The sequence below is a fragment of the Bufo gargarizans genome, chromosome 4 (assembly GCF_014858855.1).
Source record: "Bufo gargarizans isolate SCDJY-AF-19 chromosome 4, ASM1485885v1, whole genome shotgun sequence".
Classification (NCBI taxonomy): Eukaryota; Metazoa; Chordata; class Amphibia; order Anura; family Bufonidae; genus Bufo; species Bufo gargarizans.
Genome location: NC_058083.1, coordinates 322,035,193 through 322,056,350, shown reverse-complemented (window position 1 = coordinate 322,056,350; position 21,158 = coordinate 322,035,193). Strand labels below are relative to the sequence as shown.

At 43.9% G+C, this 21,158-nt stretch overlaps 1 protein-coding gene across 1 annotated transcript in view; it reads left to right on the top strand.

The window, feature by feature from the left end:
* Nucleotides 1-20,821, top strand: part of ALDH8A1 (aldehyde dehydrogenase 8 family member A1) — a 34,880-nt gene extending 14,059 nt beyond the window's left edge. Inside the window, exons 3-7 of the mRNA XM_044292304.1 lie at nt 1,362-1,517; nt 4,096-4,245; nt 9,063-9,319; nt 18,677-18,838; nt 20,319-20,821. Coding sequence (XP_044148239.1) covers nt 1,362-1,517; nt 4,096-4,245; nt 9,063-9,319; nt 18,677-18,838; nt 20,319-20,771 — 1,178 coding nt within the window. The 3' untranslated portion in view covers nt 20,772-20,821. The remainder of the gene's footprint in view (nt 1-1,361; nt 1,518-4,095; nt 4,246-9,062; nt 9,320-18,676; nt 18,839-20,318) is intronic.
* The last annotated feature ends 337 nt before the right edge of the window (nt 20,822-21,158 follow it).

Genomic DNA, 21,158 nt, shown 5'->3' with positions numbered 1-21,158 from the left:
ATTGTCTCACTGGTTATAAGAATATTATGCTTATTGATGGAATGGTTTCATGCAGCTGCTCGGCCATGGAAACTCATGCCATGAAGCTCCCGGCGCACAGTTTTTGTGTTGATGGTAATGCCAGAGGAGGTTTGGACCTCATCAGTTATGGGGTCTGCAGAGTGTTGGTGACTTTTATGCAGTATGGACCTCCGCACTCGACTACCCTGCTTTGTGGGGGTATTTATCAAGGCTGGTGCAAAGGAAAACTGGCTTAGTTGCCCACAGCAGCCAATCGGATTCCACCTTTCATTTTTCAGAGTGCCAAAGGAAAATGAAAGACTCATTCTCATTGGTTGCTATGGGAAACCACTTTTAAATCTCCCCCTGTAACTTTACATGGTCTACCTCTTCATGACTGAGTTGTTGTGGTTCCTAAACGCTTCCACTTTGATATTCCACTCACAGTTGATCATAGAATAAATGGAAGTGAAGGAATTTCATGAACTGATATGTGCCCTCCTTACAGTAGTTTTACCCTGACTTGTAATGGTGGTATCCTATTAGGGTCCATTCACACGTCCGCAATTTCGTTCCGCAAAATTCCATTCCCGAAAAAAATAGAACATGTCCTATTCTTGTCCGCGGACAAGAATAGGCATATTCTATTAGTGCCGGCAATGTGCGGTCCGCAAAATGCGGAACGCACATTGCCGCTGTCCGTGTTATGCAGATCTGAAGATCCGTGGATCCGCAAAACACACACGGATGTGTGAATGGACCCTTACAGGACCCCCCTGGAAGGAAGGCTGCATAGCTAGGGGCTGGATTTTATACACCTGTGGCAATGGGACTGAATGAAATATCAGAATTCAATGACTGTGTCCCAATACTTTTGCCCATATAGTGTAGACTTCATAGGGACGCTTTACTGTTTTTGTCCATCCTTGAGCTGAGGTGATTAAAACTACATCCTGCAGAACCTGGTGCACAGAACGGTACAATGCACACTACAGCTGCTGAAGAACCTCTTTCATACATAGAACCTCTTAACAGAAGGAGCACTGCATGTGATCTACAACAAATTGCTTCTGAGGAAGAGCTAAGCAGTAGTCTTATCTTGTATAATGGTCAGGTTCAGACATCAAACTGATATTTTAACAAGTCTTATTTGCTGACATGTCAATGGGAAATTCTCACTGATGTGTATTATACAGTGGTAGCCATGTTGCCCCATGCATGTGCTCTTTTACCAAGAGTATTTCAGATATATGGTAGGAACTTGTAGAAGACCCATGTCCTATGAACAATACTACTGTACCTGAAATTATAACTTTTTCCCTAGCAACTTATTAAAAGTGAACCAATGTCTTACTTTCCAGGTAAAACCATTACATTTGCACGTGCTGTAGATATACCACGTTCTGCATACAACTTCCGGTTCTTTGCTTCATCCATCCTGCATCACACCACAGAATGCACACAAATGGACCACCTGAATTGCATGAATTATACTGTGCGCACCCCCATTGGAGTCGGTAATATTTATTAGTCTTAGCTTGGTTGGGTTCTCAATCACATTTAGACTTGGCCGTGGCACTTGGCCGTAATTGGCCCAGGTAACACGGTCTGTGTCTCGGCTTCATCTCCCGGTTCGACCGCTGCCACTGACCCAAACTGACTGCATTATAGTGAATTATGACACAGGGCTATTGCGGTGTACTAACAGATGATGCGAGTACACAGCAATAGACCCGCCATCAGATAGAGACTGACTGTGTCATAAATCACTATGATGCATTATGTTCGGTACAAGGGAGCGCCTGTCGGCCTGGGAGACAGGCGGACCCTGTTTGCTCATTTCTATGGTTACCACCACCCTGCAATCCATCAGTGGAGTGTCAAAGTAGCAACAGGGGCTGTTATAAGCAGTGTCCATGTAACTAGCTGGTGGGAGGAGCTAGAAAGTAGCTGGGTGTTATTAGGGGCAGTGATAGGGGAGTGTCTATGTAACTAGCTGGTGGGAGGAGCTAGAAACTAGCTGGGTGCTGCAGTCGCGGATCCAGAGCCTGGTGTCAGGAGGGGCACTTCCCCAGGCAATAGGAGATTATGGGGCCCCTGTGTCCCTGCCCACCCTCAAGTCACACCGAAACACAGCCCCATCCATATATCGCGCCCATACCTCTTACATCCAGTGACGTCTCCTTTGATGTAGATTTTATCTCTCTTCATCTTCTCCATTCAGACCAGACCGCCATGATGATTTCTTTCAGCCATCTCTCATCTCTGCAGAGTTTGACAGACAGACAGACATCTTAGTTTCCTACTTTTCCTCCCACCTTCTCAACATCCCATCATGCACCCCAATACTGAGACGCTGTGCCGCCAAAAACTATACTGTAGAAACAGATAAACCCCTGAAAATACTAGTTACACACAGATAGCGCCCCCTTCAATAATATTGAAACACAATGCCTTAAAAAATAACTGCACCCAGCAAATAGTGCCCATGACACTAATAGTGTAACCATAATGTCCCCCAAAAATAACTGTGCTAAGCTGATACTGTGCCAGCGTGCCCCCACAGTAATAGTGCTCCTCAAAATCCCAGCAATAGTAATAATTCTGTGCCAGAGTGCACTTAGTAGTAATAGTGCTCCTACAGTGCCCCCAACAGTAATTGTGTCCCAGAAGTAATAATGCTCCCATAGTCCCCCAGTTGTAATAATGTGCGCCAGTACAAAAAAATGCCCTGTTGTGTGGCAGTAAAAAATTAATAAAATAAATACCTCCTCTTAGTGCCCCCAGTAGAGCCAATGTCCCCAGAGTGCCGTCATGTGATCAAATCAGGGGCGTAACTAAAGGCTCATGGGCCTCGGTGCAAGAGTTCAGCTTGAGCCCTCCTTCCCTCAGTGCTTTGTGTGTCGTCTTATGCAGCACAAGTGTCTTTGGGCCACTTCAGGCTCCTGGGTCCGGTAGCGACTGCCACCTCTGCACCCCCTATAGCTACACCCCTGGATCAAATGACCCGTATTGTGTGCCACTCCAAAAAACACTTAGTGCCCCAGTTGAGCTGTGCCCATAGTGCCCCTATAATTTGTGCCAGTATAAAATACTCATATATAGTGTCCCCAGAAGATGCCCCCATAGTGCTGATACCCGTCCCCATAGTGCCCTTCATAATGTGGCAGTATAAAATGCCCCTATAGACTGCCCCACATAGATGCCCCCAAAATGCTTCTCTCCCGCCTTCCCCATAGTGGCACCAAAATGTGCCAGTATATAGGGCCCCTATTAGATGTCCCCATAGTGCTCACTCCCCCCTTCCATAGTGCTCCCCCCATAATGTGCTAGTATATAGGGCCCCCATAGTGCTCCTTCCCCCCCTTCTCCATAGTGCGCTCCCTCATAATGTGCCAGTATATACGGCCCCATCCCCCTTCTTGCCATACTGTACTAAAAATAATTAAAACAATATCTCCATGACACTGCGATGCAGGACTCTTCCGGCCTGTGTCCCGCTCTGTATGGCTCATGCAGCGAGATAATGTAATCGCGTCGCCTGCGCCGGCCTCTGATAGGCTGCAGGCCTAGTGCCTGTAGTCTATCAGAGGAACAGGCAAGGCAGACGCCTCTCCCCTGCTCCTCCGCACCATTCATCTGTATCGCTGTCCGGAGGTATATGGAGATGAGTGCTCATCTCCTACTGCCGCTGCCACCGCCACCGGGCCCAGAATGTTCAGTCCATTGTCTGCCCCTGGCTCTCACTACATTCTGGGGGGGGAGGGGGGGCAATTGTTTGCCATTCGACCTGAATGCGGTGACCAGCAATGGTCAGTAGTACAGAAACAACCAAGTAGGCTGTGCCATGCTTTTTGCATAGCTCACAGAGATACGGAAGCAGTGTAGCACAGCTTGTTTGGGGTTTTCTGTAATCGCAACCACCTCTGGCTGTTGCATTCAAGCAGGCTGGGGGTAGGAAGCGCTCAGTTCTAAAGGATAGGAGCAGGTTCCAGCGGTGGGGCCTCTATCCATCAGAGATTTTAATACATCCTGTGGATATGCCATAAATGTCTGAGATAGAACTAACCGTTTACTTGTGTTTCTTTTAATCAGCTGGTCTCATCAGCCCTTGGAATTTACCACTATATCTACTTACTTGGAAGATTGCCCCGGCTATAGCGTGTGGAAATACAGTTGTGGCAAAGCCAAGTGAGATGACTTCAGTCACGGCATGGATGATGTGCAAATTTCTGAGTGAAGCAGGTATTCGTTTACGAAGACTTGTACCTTTGCAAAGACAACAGTGAAAATGTGACAGACAGTGGTCTTATTTCTTTCTATTGAATGTATGTAACATTGAGCACATGACTTTACAAACACCTGAAGCCATGGACTCAACGCCTGTAAATGGTGGCTAGATAGGGAAAAAGTAAAGCGTTCTTGAAGTGCAATGATCAAAACTTGATACCTGACCACTTTTACAGTGTCCCTCCAAAGCATACTTCAACATTATTTTACCTGAAAGCAAGTACATACTTAGTAGAGAGCTGGTGGGGCATAATTTCCTTGTGTTAGGTGCCGTGTCAGGAGGGCACCAAGGACGCATTAGTAAGCTAGAGCTGTGAACTGAATCTTAGTCCCGTTGTACGTCTGCCAAATGACAGATGTTTGTCCTATCATATAGCAGAAGCCCAACTGAGGTTACAGGGCACACAGAGATCAATCAGCGATTTTTCTTTTTAACTTATGGTATTGTGAAGAATGAAAACTTTTACAGAACAACCAGGAAAAAAAAGTCGTTCAGAAAACGTCCATCTACAGTCTCTAGGGCACTCTTAGCTTAAAGGGGAACTAAAGCATTGGTAAAACCACAATCATGGAGCAGCACTTCTCAGAGCACTCTGCGCTGTTTGGTTGCATCTGGTCTGTTCATATCCAGCTTGCAGAGTATGGATTCCATATACTTTCTGTAGATCTGTACTCTGCATGCTGGAAATGCCAAACAGTACTGATGGAACCCCACAATGCAGAGTGCTCTGTGAAATTCTGCTGCTGAACAAAACTGATGAAACCCAACAGTGCAGAGTGCTCTGAGAAGTGCTGCTGCTGAACAGTATTAACGAAACCCAACAGTGGAGAGTGCTCTGATAAGTGCTGCTGCTGAACAGTATTAACGAAACCCAACAGTGGAGAGTGCTCTGAGAAGTGCTGCTGCTTACCAGTATTAATGAAATCCAACAGTGCAGAGTGCTCTAAGAAGTGCTGCTGCTGAACAGAATGGATGAAACCCAACAGTTCAGTGCTCTGAGAAGTACTACTGCTTAACAGAACCGATGAAACCGACAGTGCAGAGTGCTCTGAGAAGTGCTGCTGCTGAACAGAACAGATGAAATCTGACAGTGCAGAGTACTCTGAGAAGTGCTGCTGCTGAACAGAACAGATGAAATCTGACAGTGCAGAGTACTCTGAGAAGTGCTGCTGCTGAACCGAACAGATGAAATCTGACAGTGCAGAGTACTCTGAGAAGTGCTGCTGCTGAACCGAACAGATGAAATCTGACAGTGCAGAGTGCTCTGAGAAGTACTACTGCTTAACAGAACCGATGAAACCGACAGTGCAGAGTGCTCTGAGAAGTGCTGCTGCTGAACAGAACAGATGAAACCGACAGTGCAGAGTGCTCTGAGAAGTGCTGCTGCTGAACAGAACAGATGAAATCTGACAGTGCAGAGTGCTCTGAGAAGTACTACTGCTTAACAGAACCGATGAAACCGACAGTGCAGAGTGCTCTGAGAAGTGCTGCTGCTGAACAGAACAGATGAAATCTGACAGTGCAGAGTACTCTGAGAAGTGCTGCTGCTGAACAGAACAGATGAAATCTGACAGTGCAGAGTACTCTGAGAAGTGCTGCTGCTGAACCGAACAGATGAAATCTGACAGTGCAGAGTTCTCTGAGAAGTGCTGCTGCTGAACCGAACAGATGAAATCTGACAGTGCAGAGTTCTCTGAGAAGTGCTGCTGCTGAACCGAACAGATGAAATCTGACAGTGCAGAGTACTCTGAGAAGTGCTGCTGCTGAACCGAACAGATGAAATCTGACAGTGCAGAGTGCTCTGAGAAGTACTACTGCTTAACAGAACCGATGAAACCGACAGTGCAGAGTGCTCTGAGAAGTGCTGCTGCTGAACAGAACAGATGAAATCTGACAGTGCAGAGTACTCTGAGAAGTGCTGCTGCTGAACCGAACAGATGAAATCTGACAGTGCAGAGTTCTCTGAGAAGTGCTGCTGCTGAACCGAACAGATGAAATCTGACAGTGCAGAGTTCTCTGAGAAGTGCTGCTGCTGAACCGAACAGATGAAACCCGACAGTGTAGAACTCTACAGTGCAGAGTGGGTGGTGTCAACAAAGGTTTGGCCATTTAAGATTACAGTTGATCAATTTTCAGGACAGAGTTTTGTGCTATATGGAACACACAGTTCTGTACTTCAATCAAATAGTCTAATAATGGTTCACACATCCATAGAAACAGATAATTATATGTACTTTGCAGACTTAAAGAGTCAGAATGCATTCTTAAAGGGAGTATGTCAGCAGTTTTCACCTTGCAAAACTGCTGACAGCATTAGGCTACTTTCACACTAGCGTTCGATCGGATCCGTTCTGAACGGATCCGATCATAATAATGCAGACGGAGTCTCCGTTCAGTACGGATCCGTCTGCATTATTTTGGCATATAAAAGCTAAGTGTGAAAATAGCCTCGGACGGATCCGTCCAGACTTTCAATGTAAAGTCAATGGGGGACGGATCCGCTTGAAGATTGAGCCATATTGTGGCATCTTCAAACGGATCCGTCCCCATTGACTTACATTGTAAGTCTGGACGGATCCGCACGCCTCCGCACGGCCAGGCGGACACCCGAACGCTGCAAGCAGCGTTCAGCTGTCCGCCTGTCCGTGCGGAGGCGAGCGGAGCGGAGGCTGAACGCCGCCAGACTGATGCAGTCTGAGCGGATCCGCTCCATTCAGACTGCATCAGGGCTGGACGGCTGCGTTCGGGTCCGCTCGTGAGCCCCTTCAAACGGAGCTCACGAGCGGACCGACGAACGCTAGTGTGAAAGTAGCCTTAGGTTGGTGCTGGGAAGAGCAGTACAAACACTTTTTTGTTATTCTGCCAGGCACAACTCCAGAAAATGCCCAGGGGGCAGAGTTTTGCTGCGAAGTGTCCTCTGCTCCAAAGCCCCACCTCTCTACTCTGAGTAGTATCCAACCAGGGGACCACTATATTTGTAACTCAGAGCACTGGGGCGGAGGTTGCTGTAAAACAGAGAGCTCTTCACTGTGAAGCTCTGCCTCCAGCACACTTGCAAGAGCAATTCCTGGCGGAATAAAAGCTCATAGTCGCCTTACTCCTGTTAAAAAAAAAAGCTCTACAAAAGGTATGTCCCCCCCCAGCCTCTACCTAGTGCTGTCAGCAGTTTAGCATTGTCAGAACTGTTGGCAGACAATCTTTAAGGCCTCTTTCACACGGGCGTCATGTTTTTTGCCCGGATAAGAGGCGGGTGCGTTGCGGGAAAATGCGCGATTTTTCCGCGCGAGTGCAAAACATTGTCATGCGTTTTGCACTCGCGTGAGAAAAATCACGCATGTTTGGTACCCAGACCCGAACTTCTTCACAGAATTTCGGGCTTGGGATTGATGTTCTGAAGATTGTATTATTTTCCCTTATAACATGGTTATAAGGGAAAATAATAGCATTCTGACTACAGAATGCTTAGTATAATAGTGCTGGAAGGGTTAAAAATAATAAAAAAGTTAACTCACCTTCTCCTCTTGTTCGCGTAGATGCCGGTCTGTTCTTTAGCTGTGGACTGAATGACCTGAGGTGATGTCAGATCACATGCTCCAATCACATGGTCCATCACCATGGTGATGGAGCATGTGATCTGACGTCATCAAAGGTCCTTCAGCCACAGCTAAAGAACAGACCGGCCTCTACGCGAACAGAGGAGAAGGTGAGTTAACTTTTTTATTATTTTTAACCCTTCCAGCACTATTATACTAAGCATTCTGTAGTCAGAATGCTATTATTTTCCCTTATAACCATGTTATAAGGGAAAATAATACAGTGAATAGACTGTCACCTAGAACCCATGCGTGAAAATCGCACCGCATCCGCACTTGCTTGCGGATGCATGCGATTTTCACGCAACCCCATTCATTTCTATAGGGCCTGCGTTACGTGAAAAACGCACAAAGAGGAGCATGCTGCGATTTTCACGCAACGCATAAGTGATGCGTGAAAATCACCGCTCGTGTGCACAGCCCCATAGAAATTAATGGGTCAGGATTCAGTGCGGGTGCAGTGCGTTCACCGCACGCATCGCACCCGCACGGAAAACTCGCCCTTGTGAAAGGGGCCTAAAAGTAATAGTCACTTTCATGGCCATTCATTTCTTTTTAGAGCACAAACTGCTCATCAATAGTATAAAGGAAGTGTGGCACCAACTATTTTTGATGAAACCTTATATATAAGAGGTGCATCTCCCCTTTTGCACTTATAACTGATATACAGTGATATGATTAGTGGTGGGTATACTTAATGACACACAGTAAAAGGAGATACCCCCATTATTGCTGGTTTTCATGTGTCTGGTGATTGGATTTGTAAGGTAAAAGCTTGAAGATCATTATGAGATCAGATTATGATGAGGGCCTTGTTAACGGTCATAGAACATGACAAATGTTAACAAGTGTTGTAATATCCCAAGAAAAGGTGTCCTGTTCTCCCATCCAATCCTAATAGAGATGCATGTCGAGCATGTGCCATGCCACCCCATTCGCCTAATGGGAGTGATGGAGATTGCTGAGTACAGCACTTGGCTATCTCTGGCAGTCCTATAGAGAATGAATGGAGCTGCAGGGCACAACCGTGACCTGCTGCTCCATTAGCATGGAGGAATGGGACCTCCCTTCGTGAGATCGGTGGAGGTCCCAGCGGTCGGACTCCCATCAAACAGCTAGTTATCCTGCCCTGGCGATTATTTTTATATTTAGTCTTTTACATTCTTTCATCTTTAAAGGTGTCCCATCAGGAGTGGTTAATGTAGTGTTTGGTACGGGCCCTAGAGCAGGCGAGGCTCTTGTCTGTCATCCCGATGTACCAATTATCTCCTTTACTGGAAGCACTGTGACCGCTCAGCGCATAATAGAAAAGAGCGCACCATATTGCAAAAAGCTGTCATTAGAACTTGGCGGAAAGAACCCAGCTATTGTTTTTGAAGATGCAAACCTAGAGGAATGTGTTGCCACCACTGTAAGGTCAAGTTTTTCTAATCAAGTAAGTAACATGTATATTTCTAACTCAGTGGTTACAAATCTTTTCTGTTACATATCTTTCCCCTATCTCTGTTGTTTAGGACTTAAAATGCTGTAGCTAAGAGATATCAGTGCATTTAAGAACATAAAAACAGTTCATTCTCCTTCATTAGTCTCAGCCAATCTAAAGTGCTGAGTATACTGTGAAATCCATCCGGGCTAAAACTTTTTTACACAAAAAAACACAAAAAAAAATAAAAAATGCAGTACCAGATATCTTACATTCTTGTCTGAGATGTGTTTATTTTAGGGATGAGCTAATCGACTTGAACAAATCGATTCATCTCATTAGCAAGAGTTTTTTTTTTTTTAGCTTTGAGGGGCTGTTCCCAAAGGTGAAGAAGTGTCCATCTCCCTATTGATTGACAGGGCCAGACATCTAGCTTGGCCCTGAAAATCTGTGCCCTGCACAGCTTCTCCGAACAGCAGCACAGGTGCCGCAGCTCAAATTTGGAGGAGCGACTGTGCTAGCACTATTAGGGTGGATTCACACTAGCGTTAGGGATTCAGTTATGGCTTTCCGTTATAACATGGTTATAACGGAAAATAACGGAATCCATAGGATGGAATGCAAAATGGAAGCCTTTAAGAGGCATTCCGTTTTGCTCCATCCTAATAGAAGTCTATGGCAAAACATAACGGAACCGTCTGGGTCCCGTTATGCAAGACGGAAAACAAAGTCCTGTCGACAGGACTTTGTTTTCCATCTTGCATAACAGGACCCAGACGGATCCAATATCCTTTTAAAGGCCTCCGTTTTGCATTCTGTCATAATTCAAGTCTATAGGCAGCAAAACGGATCCGTCCTTCTGTCTTATGGATTCCGTTATTTTCCATTATAACCATGTTATAACAGAAAGCGATAATGGACTCCATAACGCTAATGTGAACCCACCCTTACCTTAAAGTCGCTGCTTCCAAAACTAAACTCTATACCAAGTAATGCTTGTCTTACTTTGAGACTGAATTTTTATGCCAAAGTGTGGCACAATTTTGGTGCAAAACCTTGCACCTGGAGCAAGTAGAAAAAAAAGTGTACAAATTGTGCCAAAACAGTGACAAGTTGAGCCACTTTTTAGATAGATTCTAGGCACAGACATATTAGTAAATTTGGGCCACTATGGTTAGTCTTGTTCATATAGAGAAACTACTTGTGTAAGTATACCTGCAATGCAAATAAATAAAGACGCTATTCCCTGCATTTAGTGATCCCTGAGAGCCACTGTCTAACATGATATATATATATATATATATATATATATACACAGGTGAAACGTGTCCATTTATTTCAGTAAGGCCCCATGCACACGGCCTTGTGCGGGCCGTGGAACCGCGGCCTGGATCCCTCCTGAGAGCAGGAGCGCACGGCGTCATTGGTTGCTATGACGCCGTGCGCTTCTTGCTGCCGCCGCAATGCAGTAGTACACTGGTATGATCTATACCAGTGTATTACTGTACTGTGCCGGCAGCAGGGAGCGCACGGCGTCATAGCAACCAGTGACGCCGTGCGCTCCTGCTCTCAGGAGGGATCCAGGCCGCGGTTCCACGGCCCGCACACGGCTGTGAAACACGGCCGTGTGCATGGGGCCTAATGCAAATTAAAAGGAATTGCATTAATGCAGCTTAAAATTTGAATTTTGTGAAAAGGTTCAATATTCTAGGCTCAAAGTGTCACACTCTCGTCAGATAATTAATCCATACCCCCTGAGCAAAGGGTACCTGAGATTGTGACTTTGGGGTTTCATAAGCTATAAGCCATAATCATCCAAATTATAACAAATAAAGGCTTGAAATATCTCGCTTTGCATGTAATGAGTCCATCTCATATGTTAGTTTCACCTTTTAAGTTGCATTACTGAAATAAATGAACTTTTGCACGATATTCTAATTTTTCGAGTTTCACCTGTATATATAAATTACTAACGTATTGCTATTATCCATTTATCCATATTGCTTTTTTTGCTTGGCTTCATTCATTTTTCCATCACTTTAGAGCATATCCTATTATTGTCCGCAATTGTGGACAAGTATAAGGCCCCTTTCACACGGGCGAGTTTTCCGTGCGGGTGCGATGCGTGCGGTGAACGCATTGCACCCGCACTGAATCCTGACCCATTCATTTCTATGGGGCTGTGCACACGAGCGGTGATTTTCACGCATCACTTATGCGTTGCGTGAAAATCGCAGCATGCTCCTCTTTGTGCGTTTTTCACGTAACGCAGGCCCTATAGAAATGAATGGGGTTGCGTGAAAATCGCATGCATCCGCAAGCAAGTGCGGATGCGGTGCGATTTTCACGCATGGGTTCTAGGTGACAGTCTATTCACTGTATTATTTTCCCTTATAACATGGTTATAAGGGAAAATAATAGCATTCTGAATACAGAATGCTTAGTATAATAGTGCTGGAAGGGTTAAAAATAATAAAAAAGTTAACTCACCTTCTCCTCTTGTTCGCGTAGAGGCCGGTCTGTTCTTTAGCTGTGGGCTAAAGGACCTTTGATGACGTCAGATCACATGCTCTATCACCATGGTGATGGACCATGTGATTGGAGCATGTGATCTGACATCACCTCAGGTCATTCAGTCCACAGCTAAAGAACAGACCGGCATCTACGCTAACAAGAGGAGAAGGTGAGTTAACTTTTTTATTATTTTTAACCCTTCCAGCACTATTATACTAAGCATTCTGTAGTCAGAATGCTATTATTTTCCCTTATAACCATGTTATAAGGGAAAATAATACAATCTTCAGAACATCAATCCCAGACCCGAACTTCTGTGAAGAAGTTCGGGTCTGGGTACCAAACATGCGTGATTTTTCTCACGCGAGTGCAAAACGCATGACAATGTTTTGCACTCGCGCGGAAAAATCGCGCATTTTCCCGCAACGCACCCGCCTCTTATCCGGGCAAAAAACATGACGCCCGTGTGAAAGAGGCCTAAGTATTTCTATCATAGTGCCAGCATTCACCTGCTCGTCAGTGAAGGAGATCGCTGAATTTACATGCAGCGATCTCCTCCACAGTATGTGGAGGACTGATCACTAATGCCATTGCTCGTCCCCATACTGAATCATAATTTGCTGGCAGCAGAGCGTGGTTAGACAGCAGCCTGCCTAAAAATTGCGATTGCTCGATAAACAAATGTTTGCTCGTTCATCGGATAATCGGCAGCAGATCTTCACTAATGAGCGTTCGTACAAAGATAAATATTAGGTACTTACAAGTCCTTGAAGATGACGAGCAACATACAGTAAATTTGAAAGCATCAGGTTTTTTATACAGGATTTATTGGCTTGTTTTTCTATCATTGAGGTACATATGTGTCAGATTCTGAAACTCGTGGAAACTCTCAACAGATTTTGGATCAGTTTAAATGAAATACATTGCACAAATGAATTTAGCCCAAATAACCTTCTGCAAGAGCCTATTTCTACCACTAGATGGTGCTGTCCTGCATCACATCATATCCCCTGCCACCTTTTAACCCCTTAGCGACTAGCCTTTTTTGGGCCTTACTGACCAACCGTTTTTCTTCCTTTTGTCCTTGTTGCGTTCCAAGAGCTATAACCTTTTTATTTTTCTGTCTATATAGCTTTATGAGGGTTTGTTTTTTGCGGGACAAGTTGTAGTTTTTAATGGCACCATTTTGGGTTACACATAACTTTCTGATTAACTTTTATTGACTCTTACCGGGAGGGAGATGGGAAAAACAGCAATACTGCCACTGTGTTTTTACGTTATAGATTTTACGGCGTTCATTTTGCAGTGTAAACATAATATCTTTATTCTCTGGGTCAGTACGATTACAGTGATACCAAATACATATAGTTTTTTTTTACATTTTACAACTTTTTTGCAATAAAGAAAAAAATGTTTTTGCATTGCCGCTTTCCAAGACCCATAACTTTTTTTATTTTTCTTTCTATGGAGTTGTGTGAGGGCTTGATTTTTGAGGGATGACTTGTATTTTTCATTGGTATCATTTTGGAGTAAATGGCGCTTTTTGATCACTTATTAAATTTTTTCGGTGGCAACTAAGAATAAACTTGCAGTTCTGTCTTTTTTTATTTTATTTTGTTTTTACAGAGTTCACTGTAGGGGATAACTTACATTACAGGGAGTGCAGAATTATTAGGCAAATGAGTATTTTGACCACATCATCCTCTTTATGCATGTTGTCTTACTCCAAGCTGTATAGGCTCGAAAGCCTACTACCAATTAAGCATATTAGGTGATGTGCATCTCTGTAATGAGAAGGGGTGTGGTCTAATGACATCAACACCCTATATCAGGTGTGCATAATTATTAGGCAACTTCCTTTCCTTTGGCAAAATGGGTCAAAAGAAGGACTTGACAGGCTCAGAAAAGTCAAAAATAGTAAGATATCTTGCAGAGGGATGCAGCACTCTTAAAATTGCAAAGCTCCTGAAGCGTGATCATCGAACAATCAAGCGTTTCATTCAAAATAGTCAACAGGGTCGCAAGAAGCGTGTGGAAAAACCAAGGCGCAAAATAACTGCCCATGAACTGAGAAAAGTCAAGCGTGCAGCTGCCAAGATGCCACTTGCCACCAGTTTGGCCATATTTCAGAGCTGCAACATCACTGGAGTGCCCAAAAGCACAAGGTGTGCAATACTCAGAGACATGGCCAAGGTAAGAAAGGCTGAAAGACGACCACCACTGAACAAGACACACAAGCTGAAACGTCAAGACTGGGCCAAGAAATATCTCAAGACTGATTTTTCTAAGGTTTTATGGACTGATGAAATGAGAGTGAGTCTTGATAGGCCAGATGGATGGGCCCGTGGCTGGATTGGTAAAGGGCAGAGAGCTCCAGTCCGACTCAGACGCCAGCAAGGTGGAGGTGGAGTACTGGTTTGGGCTGGTATCATCAAAGATGAGCTTGTGGGGCCTTTTCGGGTTGAGGATGGAGTCAAGCTCAACTCCCAGTCCTACTGCCAGTTTCTGGAAGACACCTTCTTCAAGCAGTGGTACAGGAAGAAGTCTGCATCCTTCAAGAAAAACATGATTTTCATGCAGGACAATGCTCCATCACACGCGTCCAAGTACTCCACAGCGTGGCTGGCAAGAAAGGGTATAAAAGAAGAAAATCTAATGACATGGCCTCCTTGTTCACCTGATCTGAACCCCATTGAGAACCTGTGGTCCATCATCAAATGTGAGATTTACAAGGAGGGAAAACAGTACACCTCTCTGAACAGTGTCTGGGAGGCTGTGGTTGCTGCTGCACGCAATGTTGATGGTGAACAGATCAAAACACTGACATAATCCATGGATGGCAGGCTTTTGAGTGTCCTTGCAAAGAAAGGTGGCTATATTGGTCACTGATTTGTTTTTGTTTTGTTTTTGAATGTCAGAAATGTATATTTGTGAATGTTGAGATGTTATATTGGTTTCACTGGTAAAAATAAATAATTGAAATGGGTATATATTAGTTTTTTGTTAAGTTGCCTACTAATTATGCACAGTAATAGTCACCTGCACACACAGATATCCCCCTAAAATAGCTAAAACTAAAAACAAACTAAAAACTACTTCCAAAAATATTCAGCTTTGATATTAATGATTTTTTTGGGTTCATTGAGAACATGGTTGTTGTTCAACAATAAAATTAATCCTCAAAAATACAACTTGCCTAATAATTCTGCACTCCCTGTATATTTAGGTAGTCCAGGTTGTTACGGACGTGGCAATACCAAACATATGGGAAATATTTTTTTTTGCTATTTTTTCATTTAAAAGCGTATTTTCAATGGAAAAAAAAACATTTTTTTTAAATGGGGTTTTATTATTGAATAAATGAAAAAAATATATATTTTTTAATAAAAAAAATCATTTTACCACTTAAAGAGGATCTTTCACCAGGATACATGTATTGAAATTGTTATATTACCTTACAGTGCGGCCCCCAGTGATGTCTTTCTGCTTATTTTTTTCAAAGGACCCCTACCTTTCGTCCGCTGTGGTCCCCTTTTGTTTCGGCACCTCATATGCAGCGCCTCATATGCAGTGGACAAAAGGGGGGGTCCTTTGAAAAAAAAAAGCGGAAAGACATCACTGGGGGCCGCACTGTAAGGTAATATAACTATTTCAATACATGTATCCTGGTGAAAGGTCCCCTTTAATAGTCCCACAAGGGGACTATAACAGACAGCTTTTTGATTGCTTTTAAAGTGCAATACACTATCCCTATATGCTATTCTAACATTGACCAGCAGGCTGCGCCAGAGAGGCGCAGCCTGCTGGAAATTACTGAAGGCTGGTGTGGGGCCTGCATCAGACTGCAGGCATCCTTCACACACATTGGCACCCTGCGATCGCATTTGTGGGGTGCCGATGGGAGACAGAGGGAGGCCCTCTGTCAGCACATTACATGCAGCGGGCGCCATTGTCCGCAGAGTGTAAGTTGCTGAACAGCCCGGATCGGCACTCCTAGAGCAGGGCCGCGGCTCTCATGGGACCCGTGCAGCGTAAAAAAGCGGCGGCCCAGCCTAAGGCCCCTTAGTGACTGCCGTAAAAACACGTATGTGTGTTCACTAATGAGTTAAAGCATTAGGTCCTAGGAAGGTATGGATTACTTGTGGTACTAACTTTACTAATGACATATGTGCTAGGGCTAGAGCTCCTGAGGAATTAAAATAACAAAGTCATATTATAAGGGGATTTGTATATAAATAAATCTGTTCTATAATATAGATAAGAAGTACAAACCGGATTCCAAAAAAGTTGGGACACTAAACAAATCGTGAATAAAAACTGAATGCAATGATGTGGAGATGGCAAATGTCAATATTTTATTTGTAATAGAACGTAGATGACAGAGCAAACGTTTAATCCGAGTAAATGTATCATTTTAAAGGAAAAATATGTTGATTCAAATTTTCACGGTGTCAACAAATCCCCCAAAAGTTGGGGCAAGTAGCAATAAGAGGCTGGAAAAAGTAAATTTGAGCATAACGAAGAGCTGGAAAACCAATTAACACTAATTAGGTCAATTGGCAACATGATTGGGTATAAAAAGAGCTTCTCAGAGTGGCAGTGTCTCTCAGAAGCCAAGATGGGTAGAGGATCACCAATTCCCACAATGTTGCGCAGAAAGATAGTGGAGCAATATCAGAAAGGTGTTACCCAGCGAAAAATTGCAAAGACTTTCCATCTATCATCATCAACTGTGCATAACATCATCCGAAGATTCAGAGAATCTGGAACAATCTCTGTGCGTAAGGGTCAAGGCCGTAAAACCATACTGGATGCCCGGAGATCTCCGGGCCCTTAAACGACACTGCACCACAAACAGGAATGCTACTGTAAAGGAAATTACAGAATGGGCTCAGGAATACTTCCAGAAACCATTGTCAGTGAACACAATCCACCGTGCCATCCGCCGTTGCCAGCTGAAACTCTACAGGGCAAAGAAGAAGCCATTTCTAAGCAAGATCCACAAGCTCAGGCGTTTTCACTGGGCCAGGGATCATTTACAATGGAGTGTGGCAAAATGGAAGACTGTTCTGTGGTCAGACGAGTCACGATTCAAAGTTCTTTTTGGAAATCTGGGACCCCATGTCATCCGGACCAAAGAGGACAAGGACAACCCAAGTTGTTATCAACGCTCAGTTCAGAAGCCTGCATCTCTGATGGTATGGGGTTGCATGAGTGCGTGTGGCATGGGCAGCTTGCATGTCTGGAAAGGCACCATCAATGCAGAAAAATATATTCAGGTTCTAGAACAACATATGCTCCCATCCAGACGTCATCTCTTTCAGGGAAGACCCTGCATTTTTCAACAAGATAATGCCAGACCACATTCTGCATCATTCACAACATCATGGCTGCGTATGAGAAGGATCCGGGTACTGAAATGGCCAGTCTGCAGTCCAGATCTTTCACCTATAGAGAACATTTGGCGCATCATAAAGAGGAAGGTGCAACAAAGAAGGCCCAAGACGATTGAACAGTTAGAGGCCTGTATTAGACAAGAATGGGAGAGCATTCCTATTTCTAAACTTAAGAAACTGGTCTCCTCGGTCCCCAGACTTCTGTTGAGTGTTGTAAGAAGAAGGGGAGATGCCACACAGTGGTGAAAATGGCCTTGTCCCAACTTTTTGGGGATTTGTTGACACCATGAAATTCTGATTCAACATATTTTTCCCTTAAAATGGTACATTTTCTCAGTTTAAACTTTTATTCCGTGATTTATGTTCTATTCTGAATAAAATATTAGAAGTTGGCATCTCCACATCATTGCATTCAGTTTTTATTCACAATTTGTATAGTGTCCCAACTTTTTTGGAATCCGGTTTGTAAATCTGTAATATAAACCTACTTTTTTCTACCTGTGTTCCACCATCACCTGCTTGTGAATAATATTATGTATCCATATGACAACAACTTTCAAACTACAACCGTTTGGCAAACAGCTGGTTTTGCTGGAGGAAGCCACCTCCCGCTAGTCATCTCCCCTTGCAGTGGTTGCTGCAAGGAAAATGTAGTATTACATTTTCCTTGCAGCAACCACTGCAGGGGAGATGACTAGCGGGAGGTGGCTTCCTCCAGCAAAACCAGCTGTTTGCCAAACTGGTTGTAGTTTGAAAGTTGTTGTCATATGGATACATAATATTATTCACAAGCAGGTGATGGTGGAACACAGGTAGAAAAAAGGATGGCTTGAGTCCACCAGAACATGAGCCGCTCTGTAGGAGCGTCACTCTGTTATGGCTGATAACGTGGAGACCCAAGCAGTGGACTTCCTTCAAGATCTCTGTGTCGTAATAAGGTATTTGTACAGGGGTGGTCTTGATAAGACTACCCGTATAAAGGGCATCTGTCATCAGATTTGCATCTATGAAACTGGCTGACCAGTTGCATATGTGGTTGGCAGCTGAAGGCATCTGTGCTGGTCCCATGTTCATATGTGCCCTCATCTCTCTGCAGCTGCCATGCCCTCTCCACTTTGACTGACAGGACCAAACAGTGAAAATGTCATATTACCAGAAACTGTCCATCAAAGTTCAGAGGGTGCTACATTTGTAGAGAGAGCTGAGCCTCTAGGAGCAAAGCCAACACCCTTGTTGCTCCTAGAGGCTCATTTGCATATATCAACATCATTTTTCTCAGCAATGCAGGTTCATATGAACATGGAACCAACACAGATGGCTTCAGCTGCCAAGCGCACATGCCACAGGTAAGACAGTTTCACAGGTACAAATCTGCTGACAGATACCCGTTAAATAGAAGCTCCCAATGTGTTCCTGTAACATCTTACACATTCTCATGGTGATAAATGTTGTTTTGCAGGGAGAAATTTGCCTTTGCACAAGCAGGATTTATGTTCACAGCTCAATTTATGAGGAGTTCCTGCAGAAGTTTGTAGAAGCTACAAGAAAATGGCAGGTGTCCGTTCCCTCTGACCCCACAGCCAGTATGGGAGCTTTGATTAGTGAGGCACATTTAGCTAAGGTAGTTTTATCTTTCACATTGAATTTTAATAATGAAGCTGGTGTTTTTCATGGATTGCATGTGATTGCGACTAAAAGGTCATTAAGTCTTGAAGCAGAAGATAATGCAATATCTTCAGCTAGTTCTCCCACATACCACTGTATGTGCCATTGATAACAACATATTTTCATGTGGGAGAGAAGTCTTTGGATCTCTCAGGCATCATGGCTCTGATGCAAATTTTACATCTGCACTCCTATAGCTTTGCCCCTGAATATTTGCCTGCCTAGGATCTACACTTCTTTTGGCCTATCCCTGGGGTACCAAACTTAGCCGGATATATGGGCCACTTGTAGAAACATTTTTCAGTTGACAACCTGCATTAAGTTTAGATATAATACAATACAAAATTATTATTTATAGAATATAACACAACATACCTATTACATCCAGTGATGTCTTCTCTGATGTAGATGTTCTCTTTCCCCATCTTCTCCATTCGGACCAGACTGCCTCCATTCTTTCATTCGTCTCTTGTCTCTGCAGAGTTTCACACGCAGACATTTTAAATTCCTCACTTTTCCATCATCCTCCCACTCCTGGTGTCCTAACATTGTTATCCTGATACCACCCCCAATACTATGCCTGCTGTGTTCCTCAAGGTCCACAAACACTATATTGCAACAATAGTAGTGCTATACACATAGTCCCTCCCAGGCTTTTCTCAATAGTAATAGTGCCCCCTACAGTACAGTCCCCCAATAGTGATAATGGTCCCCAAGAGTGCTCTTATTAGTAGCAATGCCCTTAATATTGTTCCCAATAATTATGCACCTACTGTACCCCCAGTAGTAATAATGCTACTATGCCAGTAGAATAAAGGGTCCCACTATAGTGCAGTAACTAGGCTCATCTATAAGATACTCCTTTTGAGCCCCTAGTAGTAGTAAAGATGATCTATAAGGCACCCCTATAGAACCCACAGTAGTAATGAAGCCCCCTATAGTGTCCCCAGTAGTTATAATTCCCTCTATAGTGAACCTATTATTTATTATGCGCCATGTAATAGCTTCAGTAGTTATATTGCCCTCTATAGTGCCCCCAGTATTTATAATGCCCCCCTGCAGTGCATTTTGTAGTGCTCCAGCTTGTATTAATTCCCCCATAGTGCCCCCAGTAGTGCAAACACACACACATAAATATATATATATATATATATATATATATATATATATGTATGTTGTTGCATCCCAGAGTAGAAGGTCGCGATGACATCACTGCAACCTCCTGGTCTCAGTTGGCATGATGATGCTGGCGGTCATGTTCTACTGCCTCATAGGTTTCAGGCCTATGAGGCTGAACGGCGGGGACAGGAGCTATAGGACCACTGTAAACTGCTGACAGCAGGAACATTGGCTGCTGCCTGCAGGCCATGTGTTTGAAACCCCTGCCCTACCTTTTGAGACTAAAAAGCTAACACTAAGTCACAATCTTTCTTTAGGTGAGGAGCTACATTAAGAAGGCTTTATCAGAAGGAGCTACAATTAACTGTGGTGAATGTGTGGATGCCCTAAACATACCACTAAATAACCAGGGTGGCTATTTCATGTTGCCTACGGTTATCACTGGATTAAAAGAGGAGTCCTGCTGCATGCAAGAAGAAATATTTGGCCCTGTAGCATGTGTGGTTCCATTTGATACGGAAGAAGAAGTGATTGAAAAGGCCAATGGTGTCAAGTATGGCCTAGCAGCAACTATTTGGACGAGAGATGTGGGCCGTACTCATCGTGTTGCTAAGAGACTTCAGGCAGGTCTGGTTTGGACTAACTGCTGGTTAGTGAGGGACCTTAATTTACCGTTTGGTGGTATGAAAGCATCAGGCCTGGGTAGAGAAGGTGCAAAGGATTCATACGAGTTTTATACTGAAGTAAAAACTGTTACAATAAAACATTAATCTACAGGGTTTCATAGAAGTCTGTAAATAAAAAGCTCAGAATGATTCAATTCGCAGACTGTGTTTTTATTAAATATATATAGCTGTAAGGAGGTCAGTCCTTACAGAATAATTTGTTTCAGACCCTGATTGGTATAATTGACTTTGTATCACGGTTATAAACCTTGCCTTCCTCTTCTCATGACTCAGTACTACACAATCTGCACAGTTTCTCACATGTGCTCCCAGGTTGATATCTCCATCCTCACAACCACCGTACACACTCTCCTCAGTTGTGGTATGGCCTTCTACAGAACATACAGTCATTCGCAAATGCGCCAGGCTGGCTGGTCTTGAGTACATTCATGTCTCTTATACTGGCCTTGGCTGCTTGAATGCATTGAGTAG